The sequence below is a fragment of the Acanthopagrus latus genome, chromosome 23, assembly GCF_904848185.1.
Source record: "Acanthopagrus latus isolate v.2019 chromosome 23, fAcaLat1.1, whole genome shotgun sequence".
Taxonomy (NCBI): domain Eukaryota; kingdom Metazoa; phylum Chordata; class Actinopteri; order Spariformes; family Sparidae; genus Acanthopagrus; species Acanthopagrus latus.
In genome coordinates this window covers 5,146,024-5,170,054 of record NC_051061.1, presented here as the reverse complement: position 1 = coordinate 5,170,054, position 24,031 = coordinate 5,146,024, and the positions used below count along the sequence as shown (strand labels likewise).

Sequence of the window (24,031 nt, the reverse complement as noted above, 5' to 3'; positions counted from 1 at the left end):
ACTTGTCCAGTATTTTGGTTTATGACAAGGTACCTGCAAAACGAATCACATTCCCCTCAGCTAATCAGCTAAAACATGCTTTTCTATTTTATACAATAACATTAGATATGGCAGTAAATACCCCAGATTTGAAGTCATGAAAGATGTGAAGATGTTCAAGTCATGCAAACGCAGTGTAGTTTGTTAATAGCCGAACGTTAGAATTATACTTTTGGTGATTGCATTCACGTATCAAAAATCATGAAACTGGTGTAAATATCATAAACTTTCATTTTCCACAGAGCTTATTGTTTTAATAATCCAAAGTCATATTGAAAAATCCCATAGGCTTTTTGTTGAGGGAACCAGGGCGATGCTAACTTTTAGGTTAGCCTACTAATGTCTCTGCAGCACTCTGTTCAACTTTATCATGTTAGCATCCTAATGTCAGCATTTAGCAAAAAATAATCCCCTTTGCCTAAGTAGCCTAGGCCTGAAAGAACTGCTAGCATGGCTGTAGTCTTGTATTTTCACAGTATGAGAGACAAAGGTACAAAACAGCCAGCGTGTTACATGGTTGTCACACTGCTGAAAGTTGGGACCAGCTCAACTCTGATCTGTGGTGCATCTGTCACATACAGGCAAGCTTCAGGTGTTGGTTTCAAGCTTCCACTGAAAATGACTTATAGCCTGTTGCTTTCTCACTGAAAGTGTGAACACACCATTTGTCTTGTTGTGAAATAGCTACAACCAATAAAGTGTGTTTGATGCATTAAGTTTGTCCTGGAATTATTAGTATGTCTTCATATTATATTGTGTATACCAGGCAACGCACTCATTGCTTCTGGATAGGCTGATCCTCCCTGCTTTGGCCGCTGAAATATCCAAGTGAATGCATCCTCCGTCTGTATAGAATACACTTCAATATCCCTATTTTTAGACGCACAAGTGTCACATTGAAACAACAAAAAAAGTGAACAACATCTGCTGTCTGTCGATTTTCATAAAGTTTAAAATGACTGAAGAGCTCTAATCTGTGAAGGAGATTGTGTCATCGGGCCTGAGCTAATATTTACTGTGAACCTGGAGACAATGGAGGGAGTCTCACGTTGCCCAGAGGAGCAGTGCACCTGATACACTCGAGGGGATTGGCCCTAATCACACGGACGCATGGAGGGACTCTCCCTGAGAAGAGCCACTTGTTGCCAGACAACTGTGACTCACTCGCGCTGACCATGTGCTGCCTGTTTGTGTGTTTGTGAGAGGGAGAGAGAGGGAGAGAGGGAGAGAGAGAGAATGAGAGAGAGAGAGAGAGAGAGAGAGAGGGTGAGGCATCGAAACAGAAACCGAGAGAGAGAGAGAGAGAGACTTATCAAAAACACAAACAAGTAAAAGAGTAAGAGTAAAAGCAAGCAGAACACACCTGTTTTGATACTTTTAACAATGATGGATTGTGTTGGGGGTGCCTGCTCCCACATCACAGCTGATCCCTCCTCCTCCTCCTCCTCCTCCTCTTCCTTGTCCCTCCTCCTCGTCCCGGGCCCCTGGTGTGATGTTACAGTCGGTCGAGCCTGAAAAGACCAGGGCGGTCGGTTGAGTGCTGCCATGACTCATGTTTAGATTTCGATCGATAAGTACGAGGGTCTTATCGGGCGTGTTACGTAACACGAGTGAAACTTTGCTGCTCCTGAGTGCCACAGACACAACAATCACTGAGTCACTAGTGAGGAGCCCAACTCACCGGCTGTATATTCCGCTGGCTGTTCAACATGTGCTATAACTCTACAGGGATTATGAGAGAACTAGTTTTTGGAAAGGCAAACACCCTTTCTGTGGGTCAACATGCTGTGCGCCTTCACATGTTCGCAAGAATTGAAAAATGGTCACTCCCTGAAAGGTATCAGGCGAGGTTATTGACTGCTTGCCCTTACAAAAGACATAAATCCACGGTTTGAGAGCGAGGGAGGAGACAAAGTCATGAATCTCACTTTTTTTTTCCCCTCGCCTCTGGTTTACATGTCTTGACAGCACGTAGCTATGTGTATGGGTGACCTCATGTCTAGAAAGGGGCTTTCTGATCAGACTCCTGGTGTTTGTCACCTACAGCCACACGCCTTCTTTTTTTATTTTTGGCCTGTCCGTCTCTGCTCTGTGGTTTGGTTGTTTTCCCTTCCCTGTAACACCTGGGAAAGCTGTCGAGGGGGAAAAAAAAAAAAACTCAGCTTCTGCCAGCTTCCCAACACATTCCAGCTCCAAATGCCTGGGCACAGCCGCACATTGTTGGCATTCTTTCATTTAAAGGTGCAGCCGTCCTTTGTCTTCCCACACCACATCATTCATTTATATGCAGGCATGGATGGAAATATTTAGGAATTATGTTTTCACACACTGTTGGTGAATTATATGGCTGAAATATCACCTGAAAATGAGGGTATAGGGCACAGAAGTACTTCCTCCTCCAGATATGTTTTAAGATTAAAAAAAAAAGGCAATCTGCTTGGTAGAATAATTTGTTTCAGATATGATTTTTCCACAATTTAAAATTCGCACAGGTCCTAGAAACTTATTTTCCTCAATCAGATCTCACTATAAGTGATGGTATTTGACATGAACGCACTACTTTCTGCCAACACCAGAACAGTTTCAGCTCTTTCACACGGGAAAATTATTGTATTTTTTTTTTTCTCTGTGCTCTCCTCGCTGCTGGAAAAAGGTCACAGTGTCCTGTGCTCCAATCAGGATTTTAATTCAACATTTTAATTTGTTATCAAAAATCATATCCAATCAAACCATGTTTTTATTTTAAAATCTTATAAAATAATGGTCAATGATAAGCATCATGATTTGTGTCTTCTTTGGTCGTGAATATTAATGTTGTGAAGAAATACTAATGTTAGAAGCAACATTTTCAGCAGTGCCGTGCCCAAAAGCTATACTAAATATTACTGAGGTAAAAGTGAAGGTCATCCGCATGAGTATCAAAAGTGCAAGTAAAAGTAAATAGATATATGTATTTACATGATTACCAGAATCAGTGTCTTTTTATCCAACTGCCAATGAAACAAATCAACATAAAGAGACAATATGTAGGAATTGTACAGTTAAAAAATGTTCAACTGAAAATAAAATGATCAACAGAGTGCGGAGAAATAGGATTTTTAACATTACAATGTTTATATATGGTAGTGCAGAGATATCTTTTTGAAGTTAGCATGCTAACCAGCTAGCCCTGGCTCAGTACTCCCTCAAACTCCCAGTCCGAAATTTTAGCTGCACAGCTAACTTAGCTAACTAGCCGCAACAGTTAGCAGCGGTTAGCGGTGATATCCTGCTCCTGATTTACTTTGGGTATGAATTTAACAGATGGCCATTTCTTACGTATTGCACCTTTAATAACATACTATTTTTGGTCTGATGCAGCAGACAACCTGCAAAGAAACACATGACTAAATTTATGAAATTAGTTTGGTGGATTAAAAAAGTATAATATTTGCCTCAAAATTGTGAAAGCGTATAAGGTTGCAGAAAATGAAAACATTAACGTAAAGTACAATTACCTCAAAATTATACATTAATATAGTAAATGTACTGATTTTCAGAGGCTCTGAAATGACATCTGCTTCTCCCATATTGAAAAATGTGTGAACATGCAGATATTTTTCATTGTTTACGTTTTAACAGGTTGTCTTTTACACTCCCATTCTCGGATATGTGCACATGACGCTCTGGGTTTCGACATCACCCTCAATTATGCTGCTTATTAGAGCAGTGATTGGCTTCCAAACTCGTATTGATGTCATAAAGCCCTGCTGATACATGCACATATTAAACTGTGGTTTAATGTGAGCGCAGAGAAACATTCCCCCTCTGGCAGATAAATATGAGAAGTCTTTTCGTGTTAAACTGCACATACGTCACTCTGCAGAGTCAAGCACAATCATCTAGGTGAGGTAACAATAAACAAAATGCACGTTTTAGTGAACTGGGACTTTAATAAATCAAAGTAAACATGTGAAACATGCAGTTTTCTACTATTCAGAAGACTTTCACAATACTATGTGGCCTTGTAGAGTGCAAAACACTAGATAGTTTGCACTTTGCACCAAAAGAGTTTTTAAAAAAAGGAACTATCCCCTTTTTTTTTCCAAACAAGAAAACCACAAGCTTCAAAAAAGGGAATAATTACTCAATCTTAGCTGCTGGCCCTCCCACCTCCACCCTTCTGGTTCCCCCCAGAGGGATGCAAGTGCGTCAGTGTGGGGTTGGAAAAGAGGAGAAGTAAAGTCTTTTGACTTTCAGGAAGGAAACACATCTGGGGAATAAGGAAAGAGCGAACGGGTGAAAAGAGGAATTAGCGTGGAGGAAGAGGAGCTGGCCAAAAATAGTCTGCCTCCTCTCAAGCCCTGCCTCGCCAGAGCCCCTACACCACACCTCCTTCCACTCAAGCATTAGTCAGCCCTGACCGATCCCTCAGTGGGTGACTAACTTCTCTGCCCCCCCGCCCCAATCATGAACCTCACTTCCTCCCAGGTGTCTTCATCCAGTGTGGGGGTTACTCAACTTGAGACCCCCAGTTCAGCCTTAGCTTTATTCAACTCATTTAAAAACAGTGTTTCCGCTTGTATGCTGTGGCCCTTAACTGAGCAAGTCAGCCATGTGCAAACACTCTGAATGGATGATAACAAAAAAATACATGAAGTTTGACTATAAACAACTGAGAGATAACAGGAGTTTATGTTCGTCAGGGGTCAGGGTTGTAATAACAGCCAGTAGAGGGGAATTGGTAAACATGTGCATTCCTCTGGCTAGGAAACCATCTAGAAAAACAGGAACTCTGACCAGACAAATATGGTGAAGCCAGATGTAAGGAGGTGTTGTGACCAAACTGGTTTTGAATGGGAAGGACCGGAAGAATAACAAATGTGCCACCTAATGCAGGTGTTCAACCGGGACGGTGGACTGTGCTACACAGCCGCTGGCTGGGCTCGCCAAAGCAAACAGGAAGCAGTGGGCAGTGTTTTGTGATTGGCCGCCGCAGTTTGATTTGTGAGAGTGACAAAGAATGCAGGAAGGAGACGTGAGGACAGGGAGATATGCAGATTTCTGAGGAGCGGGTGTACGTGTGTGACAGCATGTTAATGATATGAGAGAGAGGCTTCTGACAGAAACCTGTGAAAGCTTCTCCCAAAGCAGTGTGAACTGGTCACCACGTCTCCACTGTTGAGGCTTTTTGACCATACTAAAGACAGGTAGTCCTTATTAGGAGAAAAAAAGACTAACTTTTGAGTATTATATCACAGAGGGTCACACATTAAACTACAAAGTGCCAAATGTAAACTATTGTAAACTCACACTGTGGCCACTCAGAGTCTTATTAGAAAGTCTGGACAAAACACCTGTCACAGGCTCCGGAGCTCACACTGGGGCAGCCAGTTGTGCATCAATCTGTTTGTTAACTAGAGCCATCCAGTGGTGCTTTAAGGAACTTTGAGTAAAAACAAAAAGGAAACAGCAGGGCCTTCCCTGATTCTATTGGCCACCGTTTGTTACTGGGATTTTCTTCCTTGATTAAAAATACCACAATGAGAACTGAAAAGCAGCACACAACTACTTTTCTTTCTTTCTGCTTAGGTGAGAAAGTGACAGATTTTTCTAAGAAACAGTCACAGATATTTAATCAAAAAACATTCTACTCTTTAAGAAGTAGGATTTCCAGGTTTGTTTTCCATTAATTCTGGAACGTACAGGTCAGCAGACTGACCAGCAGAACGGATCTGCCCCTGCCATCACCCAAACCTACCCCACCATACAGGAAGCTTCACTCTTGCCACCCCCACCATCATCCACAGCCACACGGAGAAACACATATACAAACAATACTGCACACTTTCAAAGACTCTCTGTGTGTGTTTCAGGGGTGTCGCAATATACTAGTATTAATGATAATGATATTATAAAAATGAAATATTGATACTGCGTTAATAATACACATGTGATAATATAGAGTAAATATTCCAGTGCAGATGTATGGTCTTGAGGATCATTTGTTTATCAGCTCATCTGGTTGCTTTCTCACCACTCCTTGTAACTGTTTTGTTTTGTTTTTGTTTTTTGTTTTTTGTACACTTTTGTACAGATTTGGTTACAGACACTCTCAAAAACACAGCTAACAAAGTAAAAAGATGAATTTGACTGACACTGTATATTTACTTTCCTATAGATATCTCAATAATATCATCACCGTGAATTAGTTCTTCATAATCATAGCATCGTGACAGCCCTAATGCACTAATGAACGTGCATCGATCATCATCTGCATATCGCACTAAGTATGTATACTGCAGTGATATTGTACATTTGTACCTAAACTGTATTTTTGTATGATACTGTATATCTTCTTAAATTTGCATATATTACATTGCTCATCTTCTTCTGTAGGCCTATACTTTTTCATCTGATTACTTTTTATCTCATCATTAATATCTTGTGTACTTAAATTGTTTTAGTCTTTAACCTATACCATGTGTTATGCTGCAAAATGGCAGAATGCAAAGTGAGAATTGGTAACATTTTATAATAACATCATTAATAATGATACATTTATAGTTAATTCAAACTTGACGGTTGTGTCACTTTGAAAAAACAATGCATTACTTTATAAACCATTTATCCAGCAGTTTACCCTGAAGATGCAGATGATATTTATATTAGTGTGTAAATGGTTAATATATACTCTGTAGATCCTCGATAAACATAATTTAGTCATTTAAAAGTTGCAAATGATGTTCCTGCATCTTTACAACTGCTTTTTAAATGGTTTATAAGCATTTAATTGATTGTTAACAGGGATATAACTATTTTACTAAAGTTTAATCAAATAGAAATGCAACATTTATTTATATGTTTATTAGGAAGTGTTACAGAAGAATTTGATTGTACAGGAAAACTTGTTTTTAACCATGCATATAACAAGAGACACTTTGACTTTCGACTGATATTTCCCATTAGTCTTGATTTCAGAAGAAATTGATACCCTGCCTGCTCACTGTTGGTGTTTTTGGGGCATTTATGATGCATACATTGTTTTGGATTGGTCTTCAGTTTTTTAATGGTTTTGGATAATCTTGGTTTGTTTGAAGGTATCATTTAGGAGGAAATCTTGTATTATTGTTATTGTTATTATCACTGTTCTAATAAATATAAGACTATTTCTTATGTTATTGTCACATTTCTCTTCAATTCTGTTTTTGGGATTATATGTGTCACTAATTATGTGTCTATCAATATGTTCTATTGCTGCATAACTTGAGAATATTTGTCATCTCAATTAGGTTTTTTCTGTCTAAATATCCTAAATGAATGCAATTATGAATTCTTTGTAAGGCTTAATTCGCCAGCATTTAGGCGAACATGATTCCGGGAGCTTAGAAAGACAGCGGGCTATTATGATGATCATCATTACTGTGTTATCATTATTCACCATGACAGACAAGCTGACCCGCAGCTTAATCCGTTTCCATGGAAACGCTCTTAATACGGAAGCTCGCTTGGATAACAGGAGCTGAAACGCAAAGGGGGAAGGAGCAGCAGGAGGGCGGCCATGGCTGGACAATGACTGACGTGGAAAGTGTCAGGAGTGAGTAAAGAAAAACTTCGGGAGCAAAAAAGTCTGGAGTGCAAAGTCAATCTCTTCTCTGTACGCTGCTGTCGGTTTCACTGGACGCTGCACAATGAGTCTGGATAAAGCAAAGCTGTGTGACTCCCTGTTAACCTGGGTAAGTTTGGTATTAGCGAGGTTTCCTAGCAAGGCTAACCGGAGGCTAACAGGTGACAGCAGGTGGTGGCAAAGTCAGAAAAATAACGTCGCTCTTGTAAGTGGCGGCCTCACATAAACGAGTAATAGCTACTTTGTTGAACGAGTGCATTAATGTGTGCGCAGGTGTGAAAGTTTTGTGTTTTTGAATCCAATTATCGCTAGCTAGCCAAGCTAACTAGCTAGGTAAACACAGTGGAAGTTTGCGCTCGGTGGTCTTTCTTACCTCGTTATCTGAAGCAGACTGACTGCGGTGTCAGCGAAAGCTGACTGCCAGAAAAACAAACCCAAATAGCTTAGTGTAAGCAGATTTATGATGTAATGTTAGGCTGTCCAAACTAATGACTTCTCGAACCCATGGAAAATCCACCTGTTTGGCACTTTTCCACACAGAGGCAAGTGTAGGACTAAACTAAGAAACCAACAAGCTAATAATAGCATGTGAAGTGGGACTGTAATCCCTCATAACTGCCTAGTATCTGTTATTTAAGTAGTGTTTACAATATTGAATTTGTTTTCCAAAATTTGACGTTTTTTTTTTACTTACCTGCAGTGGTTTTGTATCAGTACTATAATTAGCGACATTAAAGCTGTTTATTATTATGGGCTTTTACACACATTAACACCCATGAGTAACACATTCATCAACATATTACCGTCTGGTTCAGTTTAATAAAATGCATCTGTGCATCGAATATCTACTCGTTTTCAGGTTACTGTTTTATTGGCTAATTTTTAATGTCTTCATTCCTAGTTGCAGACATTCCAGGTGCCATCATGCAACAGCAAGCACGACCTAACAAGCGGACTGGCCATTGCACATGTTCTACACAGAATGTAAGGGCACCCACATGCACAAGTGTTTGTTGTTTTGATCACATGGATGTAAGGCATGAAGTCATGAAAAGTCTGAGTGAAATAATTCAGAACCTATGCACTGAGATTTGCTTATCTGTGTGATTTGCAGTAAATTGCCCTTTGGATTGCACATGGCTATTATCTATTCAAAACTGAAACCACTGAAAGAATAGAGTCTGGATTTGGGAAGTCAGCTTTTTTAAAGACAGTTGTCTTTTCTGTGGGATGATTGTGATCAGACACCCAGCAGTTTACAGATCTGGTCTGGGGACTCAAAGGGGCACTATGTCATTTTGGAGAAGAAGTTCAAACTCAGAATTTCAATATTTACAATATTAATGAGGTAGATTAGGAAACACATACATATTTATATTTTCCATAACTGAATAAACAAGCTGCTCTCAGGAAAATTAGTTCTGCAAAACTGTTTTTAATCTACAAAAGTAGCAGGGTCTGCCAAATAAAAACAAAGGAAATGTTATGAAATTGTGTTGTCCTTTTAAGGTCAGTTTGTTTATTCACTTTATTCAGTCATGAAAAGGAAGAGAGTTTGTTTAGGTATGAAAATGTGATTAAATTGCTTTTTCAAAACTATATAATGCACCTTTAATCAAAAAATGAACAATAGTACAATTCACAATGAAGAGAACTATTATGAATTGGACTATTGAACTATTCTTGTATGTTGCAAGGAAGGAAGGAGCAAGGCACAGGCTCACACACACAACATCCACAATGAATGTGCGAGATGTATATAAGATCCCGCTATATTCTGAAAAAATAATCTACTGAAAACATGTTCAGAGGCTAATGATTATTCAAAGGCAACTATCTGCACACCCACTTGGTGTTAGTGTTTTTTTAAAACATATTTTTCTAGGCTTTGTGTTTTTTTTGTTTTGTTTTTTTAAATCAGGCCTATTTTACACCAGTCTGACCAGTGACATGTTTTGTTGCACTTGATGGATGTTTTTTGTCAAGTGTAACCAAATTTGTTGCACCCTGGAGCTCCTGACAGGTAAGCAGATGTCATAGCTATCATTGAATCAAAGCAAATGTTCCTTTTTCATTGTAAGGTCACTTTAACCTTGAACCAGATGCTCATGTGCTTCTTGAGTTATTTCATAAGGAGAGCATTGTTCCCAAATGTGACATGTGACTTTAATGAACTGTTGTACTGATGTCATTGTGCCTTAGCAGAACAGAAGCACAGGGCTTCATTGCCCCGTGGCCTCTGTGAATCTTGATGTCCGGAGATGTGTCGTCCTTGTCGTCACCAGAGTTTTCTTGTGCTCTCATTAACAGAGACCCCTCTTGGTTTAATGAGACATGGCTAGGCAGGATCAAGGAGGAGAGCGGGGCCAACTGGCGCCTCAAGGTAATTTGTGAAACAGCAGGATATGACAGTATACCCTAAGGTAACATTTTTGTTCCCACTTCTTTCCTCTGATTAGTTTTGTTCTTTCAGGTCAGCAACTTGAAAAAGATTCTCAAGAGCATGCTGGAATATTATCACGATGTAAGATTTCTGTTATTTCTATTGACTTTGTCACTTCTATTCCACTTTTAAATTTGCTCAAAGCTCAACCCCGATCTCACCGTATTCTTAATGAACAGGTACTCGGTCACCAGGTGTCAGATGAGCACTTGCCAGATGTGAACCTTATAGGAGAGTTGGGAGATGTCACTGAGCTGGGGAAGCTGGTACAGCTCGTGTTGGGTTGTGCTGTCAGTTGTGAGAAGAAACAAGGTAAACTGTGTGCTGTAAAATGGGGGGGGGGAAAGAGAAGGAAAACCATGTAGATGCAGTCATCCATAAAAATAACACACAGGATTAACATGAAGTCTAATCACATGATTCTTGCTTTGATCATCCTAAATTGATAAACTTACCACGTTATTTTTCTCTACGCTAAAGAAGGAAGAAAGAAAGAAAATAAGGAAAATTTGGGGAAAAAAATGTATTTAAACATGGCTGTATGGTCACAGGCTCTCTGAAAATACCGGTAGATGCATTGCTGGTTTGGTTTTTAGAGAGTATTTGTGTTAATCTGTTTTTTGGCTGCACCTTCACTGCTCTGTGTTGTCGTCTCCTAAACACAGAGCAAATCCGGCAGATAATGACACTTGAGGAATCTGTCCAGCACGTCGTGATGACAGCCATTCAGGAGGTGAGTGAGCCTCTTGCTTATCCCCTGGTTTCTCGCTACTTTGCATTAATCCCAGCTCTTAGTCATGGTTAATTCACAATCAAAGAAATCCGGATAAGCATAAGACTGATCGGAGTCCCAGAAACCTTACTCTGAGATATTTCAAGAATATGTTTTTTTGTGTCATTGGCACCCAAAGGACTGGGAAAAAACACAGTAAATAACATACCAAATAAAGATATGTAGAGACTCCTATAAACTTGCTTTTGGGAACAGGTTCTTGTATTCTCCCATAATGTCAGCTTTTTACTGACTTTCTCATGACTGTTTCAGCTCTTATCAAAGGAGCCTTCATCTGAACCGGGAAGCCCAGAGACCTATGGGGACTTTGATTACCAGGTGAATCCCGCAGCACTTTCATTCTCCTTCTGTATATTGTTCTTGTTCCTTGCTCAACAGATCTGTTACATCCTCCTTTTGTGTTTTCACGCTTTCATTCATGTAAAATCCCTCCTACTGAGACTTGTATGACATCTCCTCTGTCTCCTCTGTGTTTGCAGTCCAGGAAGTATTATTTTCTCAGTGAGGAAGCAGGCGAGAAAGAGGACCTGAGCCAGCGCTGCCGAGACCTGGAACATCAGGTTAGTACACCAAATGACGTCTACAACTTGCTTTGCAAACATTTGCCGAGACCTTAAAGTAAGAATCCTTTAGATGTGATCCTGGTTGATTTGATGACACTTTTGGTCACTGGCGTAACATCAAGTACATTTTAATACAACAGGAACCAAAGTTCAAGGGGCATCAAATACTCCTTTTCACAAAAATACTGGACTAACTGTTACAGTGCAGCACAAGCCATTTGACATCGAAGTTAGCATGTATATGCAGGATGTTTAAACGCAGGTAAACTTGGTAAAAGCAGGCTTCTTTTCAATTGCAGATGGTCGAGTTTGTTTTTCTTGTTCTCTGTTTTTTTTCTGGTGTCTGATGTTTGACACCAGAGAACAGGGAAAATATAAAGGCAGCAGATCATATACTTCATCAGTCTACATCCAGAAAACAGTGAGAAGTGAGACATCTCACATATCTCCCATCTCTTAAGAGTTGAACATGTGCAGTAGCAGTCGGGCAGCTGGCAGGGATCCGGTACTGACATGGTGGACGGTAAAAAGTGTAATCATAACAAAGTATGAGTGCTGGTCGAACGGCAATAGATTGAAAAATATGTACATGCCAACTATCTTAACTTAAAACATGGAAAGCATTGCAAGGTGTTTTGTCTCTATCATAGCTGATCAGAGCTTAAGCCATTAACACCAGTGACTACCGCCTTCAAGAGCCAGATGTTTATAGGTGTTAATGTATTTTTTGTGCAGGGTGAAATACTAATACTATTATTTTGAAATACTCTTATACAGTGTATGTAGAGTGAACAGTAAGGCTGCTATCATTAAGATATACCTGCAAACAGTAAGGCAGGAATATATGCTGTATTTTTTCCTGAGGAACCCTTGACTGCAGGTAGATAATTTAAATCCAGTGTAGGGATGGCAGACCTTGCCACTGAAAATGAAAAATACTGTGTGGAGGAAGCTAGTGAAAATAAATGCACTGAATGGCTATTTTTAAAAAACTGCTGTACATAAATGGTATCAAAAGAAGAGTTTGATAACATGAAAATCGTCAGGATTCTAACTTTAACATGGCATACTTGGGGCTTGGGTTTGTTTGTCTTCCATTTGTCTTACAGCTGTTGGAATTGTCTCAAAGGGCAAACTATTTTGTGGTTTTGGAGCAACATAAATCCATTCCAACTGTTATGAACCAGATTCTCAGATACTTGGATGCCCAGTTTAGCTATACTTTGGTTGCAGCATGTTGGTGAATGTGTGTGCCTTCTCCTTTTTGTGCTCTGGCCCTTATTGATTAGCCCGCCTGAGACTTTGTTTGTGTTCTCATGGCTTGTTTTTGCACCACTGACTGAGAGGGGACTAATTTAGTATTTTTTCTTGTCAATAGTTGCATAACATCAAGATAAAACTGACACATTGCCTTGGGATGGAGCAGTAGCCAACAATAATTTGTACTGCTCTCTGCCCACCTGTTTGTTTACTTACTTAGCCCACGCACTAGGGATTAGTCATTTGTGTTGTTTTGAAAGCTATTTACTGTTACTGGTCCTGTGCTAAAGCATGCAATCTGTCCCTAAAGTTCAGTGTAGGGTTTTGCTGTATTCAAACCGCAAAGATGTCCAGCAGGTAAGTATACACCCCAATTTTTAAATGTTGGAATGCGTCCAGCTTGTCTAACTATAACTTGACTCAAATACAAACAGCTTGGGAGCTTTTTATTGCAACTCTGGCCTGTTAAATACATTTCTCCCCTTGTGCTATGACCATGTGACCAACAGTGTTAAAGGTCCTCAATGAGCTGTGCACATTCTTTTGCTTATATCATGAAGATCTAGATTTGACCCTGAGGGAAATCCTAACAACTTCACTATTGAGAGTCCCATCTGCCTGAGACCATTACACATCAGCTGACTAACTAGCTTTTGACAACTGAGCATGTGAAATGAGAGCAAAGCATGTGTTTTGAGGTCCTGTAAGCATGGAAAGTGGTGAGTTTGTCGCTGTGTATCTGTGTCTTACTTCTGTTGTCGTGTACTGTCAGGATGTCAATCGTTCAAGTCGGCGATCTTGATATGTCATTCTTTAAATCAGGACTTTTCTGGCACCTCTACTACCTCTTCCTCTTTCCCTTTTCCCTTTGTGCATCTTCACCACTTCTCTCTCAGCAGTGTTTTACCAGCTCCCGGTCTTTTCCCCTCTTTCTACAGTGTTTGTCATCTGTTCCTTTCTCTTTCCTCACAGCTGTCGGTGGCTCTGGAGGAGAAGTCCTCCTTACAGGCAGAGACTCGCTCCCTGAAGGAGAAGCTGAGCCGCTTCGACTTTCAAGACGCCTCCACCACTGCCATCACCGGCAAGAAGCTGCTGCTGCTTCAAAGTCAGATGGAGCAGCTACAGGAGGAGAACTACAGGTAGGAGTCACAGTTGCTGGGGAAAGACATTTTGAGATTTACATAATATGCCTGTCTTTTAACATTCATTAGTTGTGTTAACATCATGTAGACTTACAGATCAGGGTTGATTTTGCTCTATTTAATGTCTCACAATGAGTCCATTTAGTTTACTCAGCTACACAAACCACTGCTCTGCTATCATGTATATCTCAGACTGGAGAACAGCAGAGATGACATGCGTGTGCGGGGAGAGATACTGGAGCGTGAGGTGACCGAGCTGCAGCTACGTAATGAGGAGCTGACCAGCCTGGCGCAGGAGGCCCAGGCTCTCAAAGACGAGATGGACATTCTCAGGTGAGACACTGAACTTAATGCTGAAGGCAAAACATTGCAGGCCTCCTCACAAGGCGTCAGAGGACGTTTCTTGTCCAGTGCCAGTGTATTTAATGTACAACAAGTTTCCGAGACAGCTTATTAAATCAGAAACACGCATTCAAATCAAATTTGTCATGACAAGTACTCCATGGGAAAGTATCTTTGAGAAATGGATTTAACCTTTCACATGCTTGCCCCTGAAATGTTGCTGGGTTCACAATACAGCCATACCAACATTGTCCATAAAGTGTCTGGAGATCGGAGAGAACCAATTTCAATCCCTGCTCTAATTCACACATGACCTCATGCAGGACCATTTCTGTTAAAGGGACTAATGTTTGTACTCAGCCAAACTGCAGAAACGTCACGCTTGGTTTGCCTTAAATCACATGACACTGAGGGTTTTGTGTTCTCTGCCTCTGAGGCTTTCCAACAGAGCATTATAGTTTGTGCAGTGTCACAACAGGGAGGACCCAGGACATTAAAGGCTTCCTTAAAAACAGATACTACATATGTTCCCTCATAACCATGATAGTTTATTTTGAGTTATTTGCACAAACATTGTTTACAGGTTGTCAATACTCACTACTACATATTTTTCTGGTTGAAAATGGGACTAAACAATTAATCAAAATTATATATATATATATATATATATATATATATATATATATATATATATATATATATATATATATATATATATATATATATATATATATATATATATATATATATATATATATATATATATATATATATATATATATATAATTACTTAAAATCCCAATATGGCCAGGTACAACATTCACATCCCAAATGTAAGTTTTTTGCTAAAGGTAAAATGTGTCACAACAACACATTACATACGTTTAATTTTTACAGAATTTTCTGTGAAAATGAGAAACAAATACTATTCCTATTATAATTATGATTTATCGCAATGTGCGTATTGTTCAGCCCTAATTAAAAAAGGTCCCCAACAAATACACTATAACCTCCTGTTTGAGTAAATTTTGCTAAAACTACAGAGCCAGATTCAGATGTAAAACTAGGTATGAGCGAACACATTTTTAAAGACTGGCATCTTCAGCAGAGGTATATGGTTGTGGAGCTGAGAGACACAGACAGGAATGTTGGAAAGTATCGAGAGAAAAATGAACACATTGTGGATTTTGATCTTTTCAAGCGATTTACTGACAATCTCAATAATGTAGAATATCACCAGCATTTTCCTTTAAGCTGGAGTTCATCTATTATCAATTTACACTCACAGAAACAACTCCCACACTGCCCACACACAGACGTCCATTCAGCTCCTCTCCCCGACATCTGTGAATTTCATGCATTGACACTGGCTTGCGTCAGAGTTGTTGGTTTTCAGTAGTTAAGTACACATCCACACGGATGTATTGTGTAAAAGTCATATTCCTGTTCTGGTACTCAACGCCTCCCACACTGTGCTCTCCTCCCCCTCAGGCACTCGTCTGACCGGGTGAACCAGCTTGAAGCTCTGGTGGAGACATACAAGAGGAAGCTGGAGGATCTGGGCGACCTGCGCAGACAGGTGCGCCTCCTGGAGGAGCGCAACACGGTGTACATGCAGCGCACCTGCGAGCTGGAAGAGGAGCTCCGTAGGGCCAACGCTGTCCGCAGTCAGCTGGACACCTACAAGAGACAGGCAAGCTGTGGGTTGGAAGGAGAGAGGGAGGGTGTTACTTGTTCCTGTGTTGACGTCCAAGTGATGCTAAACACAGTCTGGCTCATGCACGTGTTTGGAAAAGCTTGCAGTTTTTATTGAGAGCTCTGTTGCTATGCTCTCTGACTTGCAGGCTCATGAGCTTCACACCAAGCACTCGGCAGAGGCCATGAAAGCTGAGAAATGGCAGTTTGAGTACAAGAACCTTCACGACAAGTATGACGCACTGCTGAAGGAAAAAGAAGTGAGTTGGTGAACATAGTTGGGCAATAAAAGTTTGATTGTGGTGGGCAAAGAATGAGCTGTTTATCAGTGCCGCGCATCTGCTTATAGTGGCTCTGTCAAGTATAATAGTCACACACTGAAGCCCTTTTAATATAACTATACAGGATGCAGTTATGTCGTTTTCATTCCAGTGAAGGCCATCCTGTATGGATCAGCATTTGTTGTGATTATTACCTCCCTGAAGGAGGAATTGTTGCCAAGAAAATATCGTACTATTCATCAGTGGACTCCCACATCGTGTGTCAATTCTAGCACCTCCTGCAATCTGACAGGAGTGATTAATGTCCTCCGTTACTTGTGGGAGTGATTAAGAATTTACATGCTGTACTGACATGAAGTTTACATTTAGTTCGTGCTACTCGTACGTTGTGTGTGGGTCAATGTATAAGAAACTTGTCGGGTTTAGGGATGAAGCGATGTGGTTTAAAGTGTCACAGTTGAGGCTCATGCTGAGTGTGTCTGTTCTCAGCAATATAATGTACCACAATGTACATTTCTTTAAGATTAAGTAGCAGTGGATTTAGAGTTTCAGTGCAATGTACACCAATGACAACAAAGCAGAAAAGGGAGCATTGCATCAACACTCCCAAAATGGCATGTAGCTCCCACCATAGCACCTGCATAACAGATGTTAATGTTACAAATTATAGTACTGTATTATTTAGTTACTCTATTATTTTTTTCTTTTTTTAAGCAGCAGCTGTTTTAAAAAAAGCCAACAAAGAAATGTTGTGTGAGTGAAGTACAACCAAACTTGTAAATAGAATGCTCACTTGATTTTACATTTTACATACAATATTATTTACAATAAATTAATGCATTATTATTGTGTAAGCAGGATTTTTCCTTAGACTATAACGCTATAATCATTGCTTCCCTAGTGTGGTTTGAGAGTCAAGTCCATTTCCATTTGCAGAGCGGGTCTAAGGAAACCTACTTAAGCATTTGTTCTGAGCAATCTTTTAGCATTTTAGCCTTTACATGAAAATAAACACAGGAAATGTTTCTTTCCGCACATTAAGCATTCTGAACTGAAGCTGAAGCCTGTGTTGTATTGTGCTTTCTTCTGTAGCGTCTGATCTCTGAAAGAGACACGCTTCGGGAGACAAACGACGAGCTGAGGTGTGCACAAGTCCAACAGAGGTGTCTCAGTGGAGCAGGTGAGTTGTGATTGTTCTCAAACCAGAAACAAATAACTAAATGGCAAGAATGTAAAATAAACAAAAGCAAGATTCCATTCTCTGTTACGCATTCTCTGTTTAAGGTTTACTGCTGCACGGGAGCATGTTAATGAACCACCAATGTCTCACCATTGATTAACCTCACACAGAAACACCCATCAACTGCAACATTAAAACCACTGACTGGTGAAGTGAATAGCATTCATCATCTCATTACAATGCAGTGTTTGGGTCTTGGGTCTGGAATTTGTAAGGATCGCACCTGACAAGCACTGCCCACCAAAACACAGATGTAGACCACGTTAACAACCTCCTGACAGTGGCACTGCCCCCACAGTAGGACAGTGTGCCCTGCCACACTGAAAAAACTGGTCAGGAATGACCCAAATGTGACAGAGAGCCCAAGGTGTTGACCCGATCCCTAAATTCCTCCAGGGCCAAACCCACAGTACTTGAGGGGTCCATTGCCAATGTCCCAATGTGAGACACCACAGGACACCCTCAGAGGTCTTGTGTCTCTGCCTCACTGTGTTTTTGGGACACAAAGGGAACCTGCTCACTTTAAATCAGGTGGTTTCAATGTTATGGCTGATCGGTGTCTATACATATAAATACATTCTGTCAATCTGATTCGGTTTTTCCCCTCCAGATTAAAACAAAAATAAGCAAATTGGGCTTTATAATAATGTTAGCAGCTGACACTTAATCTCCTCTCTCTCTCTCTGCAGGAGGCTTGTGTGACAATGATGCCACAGTGGGAAACCTGGCTGCAGAGATCATGCCTACTGAGCTCAAGTATGTCTTTTGCGTTGTATCTGTTTTGTATAAGCCGGGATGTGGTGGTTAACAAGTAACCAAATATAAGCGTAACCGATGAGATTTTCTGCCTGAACTTGTAACACACATGCATTGGTGTCACTATCAGAAAGCCCACTTGTGCTCTATATTGGTCTTCTATAGTAAGAGGCAGAATCGGAGCCTGAAATAGCAACACATGCATGCCAGAGCCGCACATTTGGCCGGGGCGTTGTCAGACGGGTCGACTCGGCAGGCCTTTTATGACTCTGTTGCTCTCTGACCTGCTTCATCGGTTCTCCTCTCCTCCTCCTGTTTCCCTCCACTCTTCTCATTGTTTGTCTCCTTCCACAGGGAGACGGTGGTGCGTCTACAGAGTGAAAACAAGATGTTGTGTGTCCAGGAGGAGACCTACAGGCAGAAGGTGGTGGAGGTACAGGCGGAGCTGGAGGATGCGCAGCGCAGCAAAAACGCCCTGGAAACTCAGAACAGGTAGAGTGATATGTGTCTGAACAAGAAGCTGGACTGTATGTCAGGTTTTAGGTAATCGGTCCCCTTCTAGGCCACCATATTGTGTGTTCCTGGCCATTAAGCTGTTTGTTTGGCCGATGGTGGGAGTGATATCTGCCTAAATGTCAACGCACCCTCTGGACTGTGTGCTCAACTGAGCTGTGTGGGCTGGACTGGAGGACAGACAGCAGAAAGCCAGATTGTCCCTTGACTGTGTGTGTATGTGTGTGTTTACATGCCTGTGGGCATGTGGACATGTGGGTGGACTGTGTGTGTGTGTGTGTGTGTGTGTGTGTGTGTGTGTGTGTGTGTGTGTGTGTGTGTGTGTGTGTGTGTGTGTGTGTGTGTGTGTGTGTGTGTGTTCATGCAACACCAGGCCCAGGGTGTGGGAAGCATCCTCAGCAACAGTAACAGGAGGAGAGGAGTGGAGTGAGCATGCCCAGTGAGAGCGAAGCAGTGAATGGCCAGGCAGGCAGGCAGCACACTGGGTGGAATGGATGAACACTCCCTGCAGCAGATGTACACAGATCCAACATCTTCCACCCACAGTATCAACTTAATAACCTTGTGTTTCATCTTCACCATCTGCCTTCCTTCTCTTTGTTACTCTCTCCCACAGTGTTCCGTAAACCCTTTTCATTTTCTCTCCGTTTCTTGTGTCATTTCTTGCTCATTTTGTTCCTAACCTTTCCATTTGTCCCCCGTCCTTATCTCTTTCCAAGGTTGAACCAGCAGCAGATCTCAGAGCTGCGTTCTCAGGTGGAGGAGCTACAGAAAGCACTCCAGGAGCAAGACAGCAAGACGGAGGATGTGAGTGGAGAGAACTTCTTCCTCCTCCTCTGCCCACTTCTGCCACTTTTTGTATAACTCCTCGCATCACCAACCAGTTCTCTACAAATGGAGTTGACAGAGTAATGTGTGAATTAAAGCAACAAAATGTAACTCTGCTGGAGGTAGTTGGTTGATTGTCGAGTCTCCTCCCCAGAACATCAAATACTGACACTTTGGTTTGGTAGCTCAGGCCTGACACCATGTTACATTTTGTTGCTTTAAACTGATCAACAAGGTGAAATCAAGAAATCAGCCCGTATTGTTTTTAAATCACAGTCAAATTATTATTATGTTCAATTTAACATTCTCTTAAGTTTTCTGTAGATTTGAAAACTTGGAGGTTGTTCCTAGAAACAAAAAACAAAGTTCAATACATGTTCTAGAATTGAGTCAATAATGTCCCCATGTGTAACAACAAAGTGTTTTTGCATGGCACACCGACTATATTGAACCCTGTGACTGGAGGACTGAGGACTGCAGTGTTTGTTCTACGTTGATACACGCTGTGTGGGAATTTAACCCATGTTTGTGGTGATTCACTGTTAACGCCTGCCCCTCTCTGTCTGTCTCTCTCTGCCTGCCCCCATCGATCAACCCTGCCAAAATCAGGCCATCGTAAGTACGGCCCACCCTCTGCCCAGCTGGCCCATGATTTAACTCTTTGACTGCTTGACTTTCACAGCTTATATATGTGTGTGTGTGTGTGTGTGTGTGTGTGTGGTTGTGCCATTTAGAAAGCCTTGTGTGATAGTTTTGAGTATAATTATTTTTTTGTGTTTTTTTTTTCCTCTTTAAAGTCCTCCTTATTGAAGAAAAAGCTTGAGGAGCATTTGTAAGTATTCTGCTGCTTCTTACATTTAATTTAAACACGTGAGATCAAAGCAAAAGTGGACACACACACTCTTGGTATGTTGTAGGGAGAAGCTCCATGAAGCTCACTCAGATCTCCAAAAGAAAAGAGAGGTCATTGATGACCTCGAGCCCAAAGTGGACAGCAACAGTAAGTCGATCTCTGCTGCCTCTTTGAGCGCCCACCTCTCCATCTTCTCTTCTCACTCAACACTTATTTTGTTTTTCTACCCCTCAGTGGCGAAGAAGATCGATGAACTCCAGGAGATCCTGCGCAAGAAGGATGAGGACATGAAGCAGATGGAGGAGCGGTACAAACGCTACGTGGAGAAGGCAAGAACGGTCAGTCCAACCGAACTGAACGTGTTGTCCTCGTCATACAGCTCTAAAATAAAAGTGTGAAGGTTATTTTTTCACTGGTTAAAGGGGAACTCCACCAATTTTATACATCATTCTGCCTTCATGTGTTGGGAGTACTACTGCATATGTGAAAGAAATTGTGTCAGAGTTGTGAGTTCATTCACCTCATTAACCGCTCAAGTGATGTCGTTTGGGTCTGAGGAGTTTAAGTTTGACAATGAAAAATCTGGAGGTGTGGAGTCAGAAAAAAGTGAAGTTACCAAACATTTGTGGCCTGCCTCGCATTGATAAGCTCAACATATACATTAGCTGCTACTGGCATATCACACCTACATCCCTGCCCATAATGCATCACAGCCACCAACATTTCTGTCAATGTAGGTGTCTGGTTTTGACAAGGAAGAAGAATTTGTGGAATAATGAAGATAATGTTTTAAACTGTCCATTGTGAGTCTAACACTGTTTAAGGGAGTGCAATGCTAAATCAGCAAAGTAAGAAAATGTCCTTTTTGTGTGCAGGTGATCAAAACCCTCGATCCCAAGCAGCCAGTAACGGCGAGTCCTGAAATTCAGGCGCTGAAGAATCAGCTGACAGAAAAGGAGAGAAAAATCCAGCACCTGGAGGTATCACCGTTTTGCCTCGATGATAAAAAATTCAGGTCATTGTGGCTCTTTGAATCTCACTAATGCGTGATGATCTGTTCCTGCTGCGCAGCATGACTACGAGAAGAGCAGAGCCAGACATGACCAGGAGGAGAAACTCATCATCTCTGCATGGTACAACATGGTAAGTGAGTGTAGACATGTTTAGGAAGGAACTTCAGTGTTTTCATGAGTGATTTCATGTCAGTAAACTAAATGATTCTCTGAAGTTCAACTGAGTTCTTTTAAGTCCAAACGAGGATCCTTATTAAACAAGACAAACATTCTTATTCTGTATTCTGTACATGCTCTTCTATGCCCACACCTGATCCATCCTCATGCTTTGTCTGTCTGTCTCTCTCTCAGGGGATGGCGTTACATCAGAAGGTTTCTGGCGAGCGGGTAGGTCCCTCCAACCAGGCCATGTCCTTCCTGGCCCAGCAGAGGCAGTCCACCAACGCCAAGAGAGGCCTAACACGACACCACCCGAGATAAAACCTCCAGCCAGTCGAACAAACATGAAAGGAAGCACAGAGACGATGAGGCGATCTACAGTAGACTTCTTCATCCGAACTCCCTGCACCTTTTTTGCCTTTATGCCTTCTGTACTGGATCGCTGCACCTCAGAGTATTCCTCATGCTGCTACTGCCCCCTGCTGGCTCTTAATGGTACGAGAATGTTTCTTTTCCCTGTGGAGCCCCAGAGGAGAGATTTGACTGTGTTAAACTCTGCTGCTGATTCAGAGTCAACCCATGAAAAACAGAAACGATAAGAGTAGAAGGAGCTGTAAGGCCTGAAGAGAGGCTGTTTCACCTTTTAAGGTGACTTTTAATTCCTCTGTAGCCTCTTGGACTCTGTCCTGTTTGTTTAAGGTCTGTTTTGTAGCTTCTTTTTAAAAATCTTTTATCTTATACAGTAGGATAGAATGTGGAGTAGATTTGTCAAGTTACAGTTAGAGGAGTCATGAGGGGTATACAACTGCTACAGAGGTGCTAATGAAGCCCTAAAGCTATACAGGAAACAGACTTTCACACTGAGCTGTTAGCATATATCCTTGATTTTGTTCATTTGTTTTGAATGTTGCATTTTTTTCCTTTTTTTGTCCTGTTGAACCATGTGTTTTTTAGGTAAGTTTGACTCTCTAATTTTTATTCAAAAATATGTAGAGACCATGAAGTTGTGCTAACAGCTTGAATGGGTTTCCCCCTATGTCACTTGAATCATTTTCTCTAAAATTACAAAATTGCTGTATAAGACACACCAAAGCACTTTCGTAGAAGGGTGGGTTTGTTTGGTGCCTCACAGAATACTAGAAATACTCCCTCTATTAATGACACTGAAGTTTGACATGTTCAGTGTCGACCCCTTCTCTCTGTCTCATTTGACACAAATAGATTTTACTTAAAGACACACTGCAGGCTCATGATCATGTGACTTCTGCGTATAATTTTTCTTGACATGTTCTCATTTGTTGCCTGTGAATTTGCTTATCACTTTACAATTATTTTTCTTCTTCTTCTTCTTCCCAAAGATTAAACAGGGTGTTGGTTGTGGGTAGGACCTAATTGCACTCCAACCACTTTAGACTCCAAACTGATGTGAATATAGACTGGAAACTGGAAAACTAATACACAGTAGAGTCCACAATGATAAGAACACTAAAAATAATGACTCAGCTAATGGCTGTTTGCTGCTGCTTGAACGCATTTACAGTTCAACTAAATTGGAAGGATTCGTTGTTTAGCTGGAATTCTGCCTGTTGACAGGAAGTCGGAGGCGGGTAGAAAGGTTGAGCCTGTAATAGACAACACATTTATCAACACTACGTCCGCCTTTGTTATCTACTGGTTAGTTTTCCTCTTGAACAGAGAGAACATTTTTGTCCATCCCATAGCAGAGCTGCTGTTTTGTGACCTGTACTTTGTCTCTGTGAATGTTTGTGCTATTGTCTACACGGACCAGGATCCTGCTGTTGTGTGTGTGTGTGTGTGTGTGCACACATTTTTCTACCGTTTGAGTTTCGTGATTTGAGTTTATGTTTATGTTAGTTACACATTTGCATGGCGTGAAGGGGTTAATTTAGGTTTTACAGTGTTTGTATCATACTACTGGTCTAGTAGATTCTAGCATAGCGAACATCACACAGGGATCAGAGGCAAGTTAAATATTTGTAGTCCTGTCTGTTCTACTTTTGCACTACAAATAAATGGGATCTTAAGATAAATGATGGTTGTCTCGTGTGTCCTTAACAACACATTTAAAGTAAACTGAAGAACCATTCACCCGAGCTGCTCAACTGTGTATGGAAACTTAAACAGAAGGATCTGAGTGAGAAGACTGACCCAGGTTTTGTCACCTTGGTCGTTCTTGTGGGCACACTTTAATTCTGTCATGATCTAAAGGCCAAACTGATTAGTCAGACTTCGCACATCCTTCAACAGCCTGACCAGTCCAGTAAAATGGTGAAAGCATTGTTTATCTATCACACCACTTTCTACAAGCATGTCTTGTTAACTGTCTAAATCTTGCTGGTCAACAAATAATCACGAAACAAAATCAAGTAAACAGCATGTTCGTTCCAAATGGCGACTGGAGACTGATTTTACAAACTGAAGTTGTTCAGTCTTTCTCAGGGAGATGTCTCCTATAATTAAATGTAAGATGGAGCTGACAAAAGT

General features: G+C 41.0%; 1 protein-coding gene across 2 annotated transcripts; it reads left to right on the top strand.

Moving 5' to 3' along the window:
• The first annotated feature begins 7,507 nt into the window (after positions 1–7,507).
• Positions 7,508–23,577, top strand: LOC119014107 (protein Hook homolog 2-like). Of its 2 annotated transcripts, XM_037089021.1 has the most exons (23): positions 7,510–7,754; positions 8,547–8,629; positions 9,956–10,028; positions 10,119–10,169; positions 10,268–10,400; positions 10,754–10,821; positions 11,134–11,199; positions 11,361–11,441; positions 13,677–13,843; positions 14,039–14,179; positions 15,680–15,881; positions 16,033–16,143; positions 17,257–17,344; positions 18,094–18,160; positions 18,515–18,652; positions 19,393–19,480; positions 20,111–20,116; positions 20,299–20,333; positions 20,419–20,501; positions 20,589–20,692; positions 21,230–21,334; positions 21,426–21,497; positions 21,719–23,577. In XM_037089021.1, exons 1-23 carry the CDS (start codon positions 7,710–7,712, stop codon positions 21,845–21,847), a joined length of 2,136 nt encoding a protein of 711 aa, XP_036944916.1. In that variant the 5' UTR covers positions 7,510–7,709; the 3' UTR covers positions 21,848–23,577. The 2 variants fall into 2 exon arrangements, with proteins under 2 accessions (XP_036944917.1, XP_036944916.1); XM_037089022.1 differs by lacking the exon at positions 20,111–20,116 and having other exon boundaries at positions 7,508–7,754.
• The last annotated feature ends 454 nt before the right edge of the window (positions 23,578–24,031 follow it).